Raw genomic sequence first — 13550 nt, 5'->3', positions numbered from 1 at the left:
TCAGCTCCACTTCCCCACCCACTCCCCATAACCCTTGACTCCCCATATCGTTCAAAAATCTGTCTAGCTCCACCTTAAATATATTCAAACACCCAGCCTCCACAGCTCTCTTCTATCCTCCTTCAATTTAATTTCCGTTATTGTAAAATTATGAAAACTTTCTCTGTAGCACGGGCTGAGGAGCAGAAGATGTATAACTCAGGTGCTACAGCGCCACGGCTGGTGGGAGGGTGTAATTACACCATGACGTGTTATGTTGATTGAGGGATAAATATGGCCAGGACACCATATGTTCCCCTGCTCTTCTTCGAAATAGTGCCCTGGGATCTTTTATGTCCACCCGAGAGGGCAGACGGGGCCTCGGTTTAACGTCTCATCTGAAAGACAGTGCGGCGCTCCCTCAGCACTGCCCCTCCGACAGTGCGGCGCTCCCTCAGTACTATATGGAATGTCAGCCTAGATTTATATGCTCAAGTCCCTGGAGTGGGACTTGAACTCTCAACCTTTAGACTCGGAGGCAAGTGTGCTACACACTGAGCCACAGCTGACACAGTCAATAGGGTCAATAGAGGAGGCTGTGACATAGAGCTGGGGGTCCAAGAAGTGGGGACTGACTGTACCTGCCCTGGGAGTGTTTGATGGGACAGTGTAGAGGGAGCTTTACTCTGTATCTAACCCCGTGCTATACCTGTCCTGGGAGTGTTTGATGGGACAGTGTAGAGGGAGCTTTACCCTGTATCTAACCCGTGCTATACCTGTCCTGGGAGTGTTTGATGGGACAGTGTTGATGGAGCTTTACTCTGTATCTAACCCCGTGCTGTACCTGTCCTGGGAGTGTTTGATGGGACAGTGTTGATGGAGCTTTACTCTGTATCTAACCCCGTGCTGTACCTGTCCTGGGAGTGTTTGATGGGACAGTGTTGAGGGAGCTTTACTCTGTATCTAACCCGTGCTGTACCTGCCCTGGGAGTGTTTGATGGGACAGTGTAGAGGGAGCTTTACTCTGTATCTAACCCATGCTGTACCTGCCCTGGGAGTGTTTGATGCTAACTCTGTATCCCATGCGCGGTTTGTCTTGATGAACATGAAGAAACCGTTAATAATCTCTGCTCACTCTCTCTCTCTCTCGCTCTCTGTTGCAGACTGATGGAGTCGTGCCCTGAGCACCGAGTGCGTGTGGAATGGTGAGGGGACGATACTCGAGGCAACATGAGTATTAACAATGCGTGCTCCGCGGGGAATCGAGCGGGGAAGATCTACACCCTGCAGATTTGCCCGAGCCTCTACACCGAGAATGCGGTGTGCTGCCGGCTGCCGGCGACCAAAGATGTGACGGCCGGTGAAGTCATCCGGGAGGTGACGGGCAAGCTGAACCTGGACACCTCGAAGTGCTACGTGTTGGCGGAGGTGAAGGAGTCGGGGGGCGAGGAGTGGATCCTCGATGCCAACGACCTGCCGGTCCAGAGGGTGCTGCTGTGGCCCCGCAGGGCGCAGGAGAGTCACTCGCAGAGCGAAGGCTATTACTTCCTGCTCCAGGAGAGGAACAGCGACGGCTCCATCCGCTACATCAACCTGCAGCTGGTGGCCGGCGAGTGGGAGAAACGGCGGTTGTTGGAGCGTGGCTTCCTGCCTCCAGAGTCTCACCTGTACGACGACCTGTGCAAGCTGCCCCGACTGACCGAGGAGACCATCCTGCAAACCTTCAAGACCAGGTTCCTCAAACACAAGATCTACACGTACGCGGGCAGCATCCTCATCGCCATCAACCCCTTCCGCTTCCTGCCCATTTACAACCCCAAGTACGTGAAGATGTACGAGAACCACCAGCTAGGCAAGCTGGAGCCCCACATCTTTGCCATTGCCGACGTGGCCTATCACACCATGCTGAGGAAGCAGATCAACCAATGCATCGTGATCTCGGGGGAGAGCGGTTCCGGCAAGACCCAGAGCACCAATTTCCTCATCCACTGCCTGACCGCACTCAGCCAGAAGGGCTACGCCAGTGGTGTGGAGAGAACCATCCTGGGCGCTGGGCCCGTACTCGAGGTAAGAGTCTCGGAACGTTGGCCTCTGATTATACCCCAGTGTTTGTAAGCTCTTGCAACAAATTGCTGGTTCGCCCTTCACCTCTGGAACCAGGACTGAAGTCCAGTGCTGACTTGGCCGGCTCAAGGCCACAATATCATGGTCTGAAACAGCACAGCAAGAGGCCATTCAGCCCATCGTGCCTGTGCTGGCACCAATTAATTCCACTCCCCCTGCCCATTCTCCACCGCCCTGTAATGTTTTTCCATTCAAGTATTTATCCCATTCCCGTTTGAAAGTGACTATTGAATCTGCTCCCACCGCCCTTTCAGGCAGCGTGTTCCCGATCACAACTCGCTGCGTACAAAAGAAACGTTCCTTCTGCTTCTTTTGCCAATAACTTTCAACCTGTGTCCTCTGATCACAAGCTTCCTGTCACTGCAAGCAGTTTCTCCTTATTTACTCTATCACAACCGGTCCCTGGTGAAATGACGTGTGCAAAATCTCAGCGCTGTTCCTGGCGAGTTCACAGGGCAACGGTGCAACTGATTTTGCTGCTTCACTCAGACGGACCCTGAGATTGGGCAGGAAGTGGAAGAATGGGCAACTGTTCCAATAGGGGAGGCATTTCTTGAAGTTGAGATCACAAACGTTATTGGAGCAGAGCAAAGGGCATCCTACTCTGTATCTAACCCCGTGCTGTACCTGCCCTGGGAGTGTTTAATGGGACAGTGTAGAGGGAGCTTTACTCTGTATCTAACCCCGTGCTGTACCTGCCCTGGGAGTGTTTGATGGGACAGTGTAGAGGGAGCTTTACTCTGTATCTAACCCTGTGCTGTACCTGCCCTGGGAGTGTTTGATGGGACAGTGTAGAGGGAGCTTTACTCTTGTATCTAACCCCGTGCTGTACCTGCCCTGGGAGTGTTTGATGGGACAGTGTAGAGGGAGCTTTACTCTGTATCTAACCCTGTGCTGTACCTGCCCTGGGAGTGTTTGATGGGACAGTGTAGAGGGAGCTTTACTCTGTATCTAACCCCCTGTACCTGCCCTGGGAGTGTTTGATGGGACAGTGTAGAGGGAGCTTTACTCTGTATCTAACCCCGTGCTGTACCTGCCCTGGGAGTGTTTAATGGGACAGTGTAGAGGGAGCTTTACTCTGTATCTAACCCGTGCTGTACCTGCCCTGGGAGTGTTTGATGGGGGCAGTGTAGAGGGAGCTTTACTCTGTATCTAACCCCGTGCTGTACCTGCCCTGGGATGTTTGATGGGACAGTGTAGAGGGAGCTTTACTCTGTATCTAACCCCCCTGTACCTGCCCTGGGAGTGTTGTGCTGTTTCCCAGTGTCATCATCAAACATTCCTGGGCTCGGGAGTCATTGATCTCCACTCGCGAATCAGGATTTTATAGGAACAGGAAGTCCTCTGCGACATAATTTCCTTACAGATCTTACTGCAGCCAGAAAACCAGCATTGGGAACCATACAGGCCTTAATTGTGGACAGGAAAAAGTCTATTGAGAGTGGGAAGCAGTGGGAAGCGTTCAGTGATTGAGTGGAGATGAAAGTGAATTGTGTATTGAGAGAATGTTGGGTGCTGTGTTGATTCCTGTTGTGTTGGGGATGAGGTTGGTCTGAGACACACTGGGTTCAGGCGAGACCTGGGTTCAGGTTCCTGATTTGTGGGGTAACAAAGGATGTGGAGCAGGAGCCGGAGTTAAATCCAGGTGGGAGACCGAGTGCCGCAGTGTATTAGACGCCGGCCTGCGTTCTGTTGCAGCCCAGACTTGTGGGTGAAAATCTTTTTTGTCTGATGATTAGATCAGTCTTTCAGATGAGGCTTTAAACCAAAGCCCTGTCTGCTCTCTCGGGTGGCCATAAATAATCTCACGGCCGCGATCTCGAAGAAGAGCAGTCAGAGTTCTTTCCCGTGTCCTGAGGCCAATATTTATCCCTCAAACAACATCACTTGAAAAACAGATTCTCTGGGTCATTATCACATTGCTTGTTTGTGGGAGCTTGCTGTGCACAAATTGTCTGCCGTGTTTTCCACATTACAACAGTGACTACACTCCAAAAAAGTACCTCATTGGCTGTAAAGTGCTTTGAGACATCCTGGGGTCACGAAATGGGTCACAGTCCAGCACAATCTCCCGAACTTGGCCGATCCATTGAGGGAGTTTGAGCAGACCCTGTAACCAGGGTTTCCGACTCTGCTTGACCATATTCCTGGAGGACCACCTGCTCGCCCCGCCCCATCCCTGCCCTGCCACCCCATCCTCGCGCTCCCGCACCCGCTCTCGTACTCCCACCCCATCCCCGCGCTCCCGCCATTGGCCGCCCTCCATTCCTGTGACACCCCATGGCCAATCAGAAAGCGAATAGACTCATTACCCGATTGGATGATCAAACATCCTTTATTTACATGTCTGAAATTTTTTCACCAAATAAACAAAAGTATTGAATGAAATGACAAGAGCCCCAGAGTTTAGTTTCTCAGCCCGATGATTTTCCCCGGGGTTTTTGCTCCCAGCAGAGTTCCGCAGATTAGTCGTGTTGCCTGGCGACTCCAGGGTGTTGCTGGGGGTTGGTGAGCCTGACCTGTTGCTGGACTTGAAGCAATGATTGTGACCTGAGGCTTCTCAGTCGCGTGTTTTCAGTTCTCTCTCATCCTCCTGTACAAGGCCAGAAAGCAGAAGATGTGGTTGGTGAGTGTGGGGGGAGGGGTTTCACAGGCTGCAGGCATCTCCTCGACAGAGCAAGAAATAAATTCCCTTCCTGTTTTTATTCTCTTTACAAGGGCCCAATGTTGGGTCAGCTGACTGTCCTCTTGCAGTAGGAGGCCGTGAGTCACGATGCCCCTCAGCCTCCTGCCTTCAATCTCTCCACAAATGGGCCTGTACACACAGCATAGAGCCTGAACATAACCCTGCAGCGTGGGGACATTAACCCTTGGTTACTGCTGAGAGTCTTCAGTGCCCCGAGACCCCAGTCCATGTCCGAAGTTCCCCATTTACACTCGTACATTCACTTTCCCCCTCTGTGCCTCTCACTGGGGTACGGGTCCCCCACACACTGACTCTCACTGGGGTACGGGTCCCACACACACTGACTCTCACTGGGGTACGGGTCCCCCACACACTGACTCTCACTGGGGTACGGGTCCCACACACACTGACTCTCACTGGGGTACGGGTCCCACACACACTGACTCTCACTGGGGTACGGGTCCCACACACACTGACCCTCACTGGGGTACGGGTCCCACACACTGACTCTCACTGGGGTACGGGTCCCACACACACTGACCCTCACTGGGGTACGGGTCCCACACACTGACCCTCACTGGGGTACGGGTCCCACACACTGACTCTCACTGGGGTACGGGTCCCACACACACTGACTCTCACTGGGGTACGGGTCCCACACACACTGACTCTCACTGGGGTACGGGTCCCACACACTGACTCTCACTGGGGTACGGGTCCCACACACTGACTCTCACTGGGGTACGGGTCCCACACACACTGACCCTCACTGGGGTACAGGTTCCACAGGCAATGTCTGTCGGAGACAGTGAGTGTCAGCGGCTGTTTGACTGTGGGGAGCCTCACCACTGAGCCAGATTGTGTTCTCAACTGGGCCCCACGTATGTTCGAGCAGGAATCGTCGGATACTGATCAGGAATATGAACACTGGTTGGTTTTCCCCCCCTCCCTCGTTACACACTGAGGCCAATTATAGCCCCGAATAAGAGAGATCAGTTGAATCAGCACGGGCTGGATGGGATCTGGGCTGAGATTTTGAGAGCTGCCACATTCTCCATCTCGCAGTCGCTGCACCTTTTCTTTGACTGAAGTATAGCTGAGGTGAAGGATTGTAGATTGTACGAAATTCTTCTGTTCCAACGGTGTTTGTGGTTTGCTTGTCTGGGGGGAGGGGCAATGCGGAGCTCCAGCACTCGTGTGGCCTCCAGCTCTGTAACATGAGCTCATCCAAAACTCGGCTGCCTGTATTCTAACTCGCACCGAGTCCCACTCACCCTTCACCCCCTGTGCCCCGTGTCCTAACTCACACCGAGTCCCACTCACCCATCACCCCCTGTGCTCACTGACCTACATTGGCTCCCGGACTGGCAACGCCTCAAATTTAAAATTCTCATCTTTGTGTTCAAATCCCTCCATGGCCTCACCCCTCCCTAGCTCTGTAACCTCCTCCAGCCACACGACCCTCCCAGATCTGTGTACTCCTCCAATTCTGGCCTCTTGAGCATCCCCCAATTCCCATCGCTCCACCATTGGCGGCCGTGCCTTCAGCTGCCTGGGCCCTAAGCTCTGGAATTCTCTCCTCCTTTAAGCCATCTCTTAAAAACTAAATCTTTCACCAAGCTTTTGGTCACCTGTTCTAATACCTCCTCATGTGGCTCAGTGTTAAATTCTGTTTGATATTCGTTCCTGTGAAGTGCCTTGGAACGTTTTACTATGTTAAAGGCGCTATATAAATACAGTTTGTTATATAACCCTGGGGTACAGTACTGGTGGGTACTGGTCTGTCACTCTATAGCACTGGGGTACAGGTCTGTCACTGTATAACACTGGGGTACAGTACTGGTGGGTACAGGTCTGTCACTATAAGACTGGGGTACAGTACTGGTGGGTACAGGTCTGTCACTGTATAAGACTGGGGTACAGTACTGGTGGGTACAGGTCTGTCACTGTATAAGACTGGGGTACAGTACTGGTGGGGACAGGTCTGTCACTGTATAACACTGGGGTACAGTACTGGTGGGGACAGGTCTGTCACTGTATAACACTGGGGTACAGTACTGGTGGGGACAGGTCTGTCACTATAAGACTGGGGTACAGTACTGGTGGGTTTCCTGTCCAGTTCTTTTGGAAATACAGAATGATAGTTGAGCCAATCTTCAAGTGTGACACTGACTTTGCTCGCTACACATTGAGCTTGATAATCAGCCAATCCCGTGTGATGCTGCTGATGGGTGTCCTGATTTATAAGGTCAAGGATATTAAACTACCTATCACACGATGTGCTCTTCTCCCATAGTGTGGGTGCCTGTCCATTTAAGAATATACGGTGTCATTGATATTAAGCAAATAACATCTGGTAATCCGAGATGAAATGCTATTTAGGCGGGTGATAGAAAATCTGACTTTCAGGAAAACATAAGAGCATCAGAAATAGGAGCAGGAGTCGGCCATTTGGCCCCTCGAGCCTGCTCTGCCATTCATTAAGATCATGGCTGATCTGATCATGGACTCAGCTCCACTTCCCCGCTCACTCCCCATAACCGCTCCCTCCCTTTTCACTCAAAAATCTGTCTATCTCCGCCTTAAATATATTCAATGACCCAGCCTCCACAGCTCTCTGGGGCAGAGAATTCCACAGATTTACAACCCTCAGAGAAGAAATTCCTCCTCATCTCAGTTTTAAATGGGCGACCTCTTATTCTGAAACTGTGCCCCCTAGTTCTAGATTCCCCCACGAGGGGAAACATCCTCTCTGCATCTACCCTGTTGAGCCCCCTCAGTATCTTACATGTTTCAATCAGATCACCTCTACTTCTGAACTCCAATGAGTATAGGACCAATCTACTCAATCTTTCTTCATAAGTCAACCCCTTCATCTTGGGTGTCAACCTAGTGAAACTTCTCTGAACAGCCTCCAATACAAATGTATCACTCCTTAAATACGGAGACCAAAACTGCACGCAGTACTCCAGGTGTGGCCTCACCAATACCCTGTGCAGTTGTAGCAGGACTTCTCTGCTTTTAAACTCTATCCCCCTTGCAATAAAGGCCAACATTCCATTTGCCTTCCTGATCACTTGCTGTACCTGCATACTAACCTTTTGTGTTTCATGCACAAGGACCCCCAGGTCCCTCTGTTCTGCAGCACTTTGCAATTTTTCTCCATTTAAATTATAATTTGCTTTTCTATTATTTCTGCCAAAGTGGATAACCTCACATTTTCCCACATTATACTCCCTCTGCCAAATGTTTGCCCACTCACTTAGTCTGTCTATATCCGTTTGCAGATTTTTTGTGTCCTCCTCACAATTTACTTTCCCACCCATCTTTGTATCATCAGCAAACTTGGCTACATTACACTCGGTCCCTTCATCCAAGTCATTAATATAGATTGTAAATAGTTCAGGCCCCAGCACCGATCCCTGTGGCACCCCACCAATTACCGTTTGCCAACCGGAAAATAATCCATTTATCCCGGCTCTCTGTTTTCTGTTCGTTGACCAATTCTCTATCCATGCTAATATATTACCCCCAACCCCATGAACTTTTATCTTCTGCTGTAACCTTTTATGTGGCACCTTATTGAATGCCTTCTGGAAATCCAAATACACCACATCCACTGGTTCCCCTTTATCCATCCTGCTCGTTACATCCTCAAAGAACCCGAGCAAAATTGTCAAACATGATTTCCCTTTCATAACACCATGCTGACTCTGCTTGACCGAGGTGTGTGTCGGTGTGATGCTGGGAGTCTGATCCTGCTGTTTTGCCAAATATTTTAAATGATTATTATCTCTCTCTTTTTAAACATCATACAGAAATTGGGATGAAACTGAGTTACATCAGTCATATGCTGGCCGATTTTATACATTGCACGTATCAATTATCTCGGCCTATTATATCGAGGTTTTTCTGGACAACTGGAAAACTAAATTTCTTTTCTGCATCCTGTAAATTTGGTCCCTCCATCACATCAACAACAGCGAAATGCTGCGGATGTTGGAAATACTGAGCAGGTCAGGCAGTATGTGGAGGCACTGGCTTTCTCTGGTCACAGGCCCCGTGGTGTTGGCGATGTCACCCACTGCCTCTGTACAAACCCTGACCGGTAACAGGCGATCACAGCCAAGTCCTCCCCCCCCTCCCCCTCTCCCTCCCTCCTGCTCCTCTCTCTCTCTCCCTCCCTCCCGCTCCTCTCTCTCTCTCTCCCTCCCTCCCGCTCCTCTCTCTCTCTCTCCCTCCCTCCCGCTCCTCTCTCTCTCTCTCCCTCCCTCCCGCTCCTCTCTCTCTCTCTCCCTCCCTCCCGCTCCTCTCTCTCTCTCTCCCTCCCTCCCGCTCCTCTCTCTCTCTCTCCCTCCCTCCCGCTCCTCTCTCTCTCTCTCCCTCCCTCCCGCTCCTCTCTCTCTCTCTCCCTCCCTCCCGCTCCTCTCTCTCTCTCTCCCTCCCTCCCGCTCCTCTCTCTCTCTCTCCCTCCCTCCCGCTCCTCTCTCTCTCTCTCCCTCCCTCCCGCTCCTCTCCCTCTCTCTCCCTCCCTCCCGCTCCTCTCTCTCTCTCTCCCTCCCTCCCGCTCCTCTCTCTCTCTCTCCCTCCCTCCCGCTCCTCTCTCTCTCTCTCCCTCCCTGCCGCTCCTCTCTCTCTCTCTCCCTCCCTCCCGCTCCTCTCTCTCTCTCTCCCTCCCTCCCGCTCCTCTCTCTCTCCCTCCCTCCCGCTCCTCTCTCTCTCCCTCCCTCCCGCTCCTCTCTCTCTCCCTCCCTCCCGCTCCTCTCTCTCTCCCTCCCTCCCGCTCCTCTCTCTCTCCCTCCCTCCCGCTCCTCTCTCTCTCCCTCCCTCCCGCTCCTCTCTCTCTCCCTCCCTCCCGCTCCTCTCTCTCTCCCTCCCTCCCGCTCCTCTCTCTCTCCCTCCCTCCCGCTCCTCTCTCTCTCCCTCCCTCCCGCTCCCTCTCTCTCCCTCCCTCCCGCTCCTCTCTCTCTCCCTCCCTCCCGCTCCTCTCTCTCTCCCTCCCTCCCGCTCCTCTCTCTCTCCCTCCCTCCCGCTCCTCTCTCTCTCCCTCCCTCCCGCTCCTCTCTCTCTCCCTCCCTCCCGCTCCTCTCTCTCTCCCTCCCTCCCGCTCCTCTCTCTCTCTCTCCCTCCCTCCCCGCTCCTCTCTCTCTCCCTCCCTCCCGCTCCTCTCTCTCTTCCTCCCTCCCGCTCCTCGCTCTCTCCCTTCCTCCCTCCCTCCCGCTCCTCGCTCTCTCCCTTCCTCCCTCCCTCCCGCTCCTCGCTCTCTCCCTTCCTCCCTCCCTCCCGCTCCTCGCTCTCTCCCTCCCTCCCTCCCGCTCCTCGCTCTCTCTCTCCCTCCCTCCCTCCCGCTCCTCGCTCTCTCCCTCCCTCCCTCCCTCCGCTCCTCGCTCTCTTCCTCCCTCCCGCTCCTCGCTCTCTTCCTCTCCGCTCCTCTCTCCCTCCCGCTCTCTCTCTCCCTCCCTCCCGCTCCTCTCTCTCTCCCTCCCTCCCGCTCCTCTCTCTCTCCCTCCCTCCCGCTCCTCTCTCTCTCCTCCCTCCCGCTCCTCTCTCTCTCCCTCCCTCCCGCTCCTCTCTCTCTTCCTCCCTCCCGCTCCTCGCTCTCTCCCTTCCTCCCTCCCTCCCGCTCCTCGCTCTCTCCCTTCCTCCCTCCCTCCCGCTCCTCGCTCTCTCCCTTCCTCCCTCCCTCCCGCTCCTCGCTCTCTCCCTCCCTCCCTCCCGCTCCTCGCTCTCTCCCTCCCTCCCTCCCTCCCGCTCCTCGCTCTCTCCCTCCCTCCCTCCCGCTCCTCGCTCTCTTCCTCCCTCCCGCTCCTCTCTCTCTTCCTCTCCGCTCCTCTCTCCCTCCCGCTCCTCTCTCTCTCCCTCCCTCCCGCTCCTCTCTCTCTCTCCCTCCCTCCCGCTCCTCTCTCTCTCCCTCCCTCCCGCTCCTCTCTCTCTTCCTCCCTCCCGCTCCTCTCTCTCTCCCTCCCTCCCGCTCCTCTCCCTTCCTCCCTCCCTCCCGCTCCTCTCTCTCTCCCTTCCTCCCTCCCTCCCGCTCCTCGCTCTCTCCCTTCCTCCCTCCCTCCCGCTCCTCGCTCTCTCCCTTCCTCCCTCCCTCCGCTCCTCGCTCTCTCCCTCCCTCCCTCCCGCTCCTCGCTCTCTCCCTCCCTCCCTCCCTCCCGCTCCTCGCTCTCTCCCTCCCTCCCTCCCGCTCCTCGCTCTCTTCCTCCCTCCCGCTCCTCTCTCTCTTCCTCTCCGCTCCTCCCTCCCTCCCGCTCCTCTCTCTCTCCCTCCCTCCCGCTCCTCTCTCTCTCCCTCCCTCCCGCTCCTCTCTTCTCTCCCTCCCTCCCGCTCCTCTCTCTCTTCCTCCCTCCCGCTCCTCTCTCTCTTCCTCCCTCCCGCTCCTCTCTCTCTTCCTCCCTCCGCTCCTCTCTCACTCCCGCTCCTCTCTCACTCCCTCCCTCCCGCTCCCTCTCTCTCCCTCCCTCCCGCTCCTCTTCTCTCCCTTCCTCCCTCCCTCCCGCTCCTCGCTCTCTCCCTCCCTCCCTCCCGCTCCTCGCTCTCTCCCTCCCTCCCTCCCGCTCCTCGCTCTCTCCCTCCCTCCCTCCCGCTCCTCGCTCTCTCCCTCCCTCCCTCCCTCCCGCTCCTCGCTCGCTCCCTCCCTCCCTCACGCTCCTCGCTCGCTCCCTCCCTCCCGCTCCTCTCTCTCTCTCCCTCCCGCTCCTCTCTCTCTCCCTCTCTCCCACCCGCTCCTCTCTCTCCCTCCCGCTCCTCTCTCTCTCTCTCCCTCTCTCCCGCTCCTCTCTCTCTCCCTCCCTCCCTCCCGCTCCTCTCTCCCTCCCTCCCTCCCGCTCCTCTCTCCTCTCTCCCTCCCGCTCCTCTCTCTCTCCCTCTCTCCCACCCGCTCCTCTCTCTCTCCCTCCCGCTCCTCTCTCTCTCTCTCCCTCCTCCCGCTCCTCTCTCTCTCCCTCCCTCCCTCCCGCTCCTCTCTCCCTCCCTCCCTCCCGCTCCTCTCTCCCTCCCTCCCTCCCGCTCCTCTCTCCCTCCCTCCCTCCCGCTCTCTCTCCCTCCCTCCCTCCCGCTCCTCTCTCCCTCCCTCCCTCCCGCTCCTCTCTCCCCTCCCTCTCTCCCCTCCCTCTCTCTCTCCCTCCCTCCCGCTCCCTTCTCTCTCCCTCCCTCCCCTCCCTTCTCTCTCCTCCTCCCGCTCCCTTCTCTCTCCCTCCCTCCCGCTCCCTCTCTCTCTCCTCCCTCCCGCTCCTCTCTCTCTCCCTCTCTCCCCCCGCTCCTCTCTCTCTCCCTCCCGCTCCCTCTCTCTCTCCCTCCCTCCCGCTCCTCTCTCTCTCCCTCCCTCCCTCCCGCTCCTCTCCTCCCTCCCTCTCCTCTCCCTCCCTCCCGCTCCTCTCTCTCTCCCTCCCTCCCGCTCCTCTCTCCCTCCCTCCCTCCGCTCCTCTCTCCCTCCCTCCCGCTCCTCTCTCCCTCCCTCCCTCCCGCTCTCTCTCCCTCCCTCCCGCTCCTCTCTCCCTCCCTCCTCCCTCCCTCCCTCCCTCCCGCTCCCTTCTCTCTCCCTCCCTCCCGCTCCTTCTCTCTCCCTCCCTCCCGCTCCCTTCTCTCTCCCTCCCTCCCGCTCCCTCTCTCTCCCTCCCTCCCGCTCCCTTCTCCTCTCCCTCCCTCCCCTCCCTTCTCTCTCCCTCCCTCCCGCTCCCTTCTCTCTCCCTCCCTCCCGCTCCCTTCTCTCTCCCTCCCTCCCGCTCCCTTCTCTCTCCCTCCCTCCCGCTCCCTTCTCTCTCCCTCCCTCCCGCTCCTTCTCTCTCCCTCCCTCCCGCTCCCTTCTCTCTCCCTCCCTCCCGCTCCCTCTCTCTCCCTCCCTCCCGCTCCCTCTCTCTCCCTCCCTCCCGCTCCCTCTCTCTCCCTCCCTCCCGCTCCCTCTCTCTCCCTCCCTCCCGCTCCTCTCTCTCCCTCCCTCCCTCCCGCTCCCTCTCTCTCCCTCCCTCCCTCCCGCTCCTCCCTCCCTCCCGCTCCTCCCTCCCTCCCGCTCCTCCCTCCCTCCCGCTCCTCCCTCCCTCCCGCTCCTCCCTCCCCTCCCGCTCCTCCTCCCTCCCTCCCGCTCCTCCCTCCCTCCCGCTCCTCCCTCCCTCCCGCTCCTCCCTCCCTCCCGCTCCTCCCTCCCTCCCGCTCTCCTCCTCCCTCCTCCGCTCCTCCCTCCCTCCCTCTCCTCCCTCCCTCCCGCTCCCTCCCTCCCTCCCGCTCTCCCTCCCTCTCTCCCCCCTCCCGCTCCTCCCTCCCTCCCTCCCGCTCCTCCCTCCCCCCTCCCTCCCGCTCCTCCCTCCCTCCCTCCCGCTCCTCCCTCCCTCCCTCCCGCTCCTCCCTCCCTCCCTCCCGCTCCCTCCCTCCCTCCCTCCCGCTCCTCCCTCCCTCCCCTCCCGCTCCTCCCTCCTCCCTCCCGCTCCTCCCTCCCTCCCTCCCTCCTCCCTCCCGCTCCTCCTCCCTCCCTCCCGCTCCTCCCTCCCTCCCTCCCGCTCCTCCCTCCCTCCCTCCCTCCCGCTCCTCCCTCCCTCCCTCCCGCTCCTCCCTCCCTCCCTCCCGCTCCTCCCTCCCTCCCTCCCGCTCCTCCCTCCCTCCCTCCCGCTCCCTCCCTCCCTCCCTCCCGCTCCCTCCCTCCCTCCCTCCCGCTCCTCCTCCCTCCCTCCCGCTCCTCCCTCCCTCCCTCCCGCTCCTCCCTCCCTCCCTCCCGCTCCTCCCTCCTCCCTCCTCCGCTCCTCCTCCCTCCCTCCCGCTCCTCCCTCCC

General features: G+C 57.2%; 1 protein-coding gene across 1 annotated transcript in view; it reads left to right on the top strand.

The window, feature by feature from the left end:
* LOC139229375 (unconventional myosin-IXb-like) overlaps positions 1 to 13550 on the top strand; it is a 91089-nt gene that overhangs the window by 29448 nt on the left and 48091 nt on the right. The window contains exon 2 of the mRNA XM_070861073.1: positions 1143 to 2046. Within this exon, the coding sequence (XP_070717174.1) occupies positions 1210 to 2046 (837 nt within the window). The 5' untranslated portion in view covers positions 1143 to 1209. The remainder of the gene's footprint in view (positions 1 to 1142; positions 2047 to 13550) is intronic.

Source organism: Pristiophorus japonicus, chromosome 18 (genome assembly GCF_044704955.1).
Source record: "Pristiophorus japonicus isolate sPriJap1 chromosome 18, sPriJap1.hap1, whole genome shotgun sequence".
In the NCBI taxonomy this organism is placed as follows: domain Eukaryota; kingdom Metazoa; phylum Chordata; class Chondrichthyes; family Pristiophoridae; genus Pristiophorus; species Pristiophorus japonicus.
This window is presented reverse-complemented; position numbering and strand designations above follow the sequence as displayed.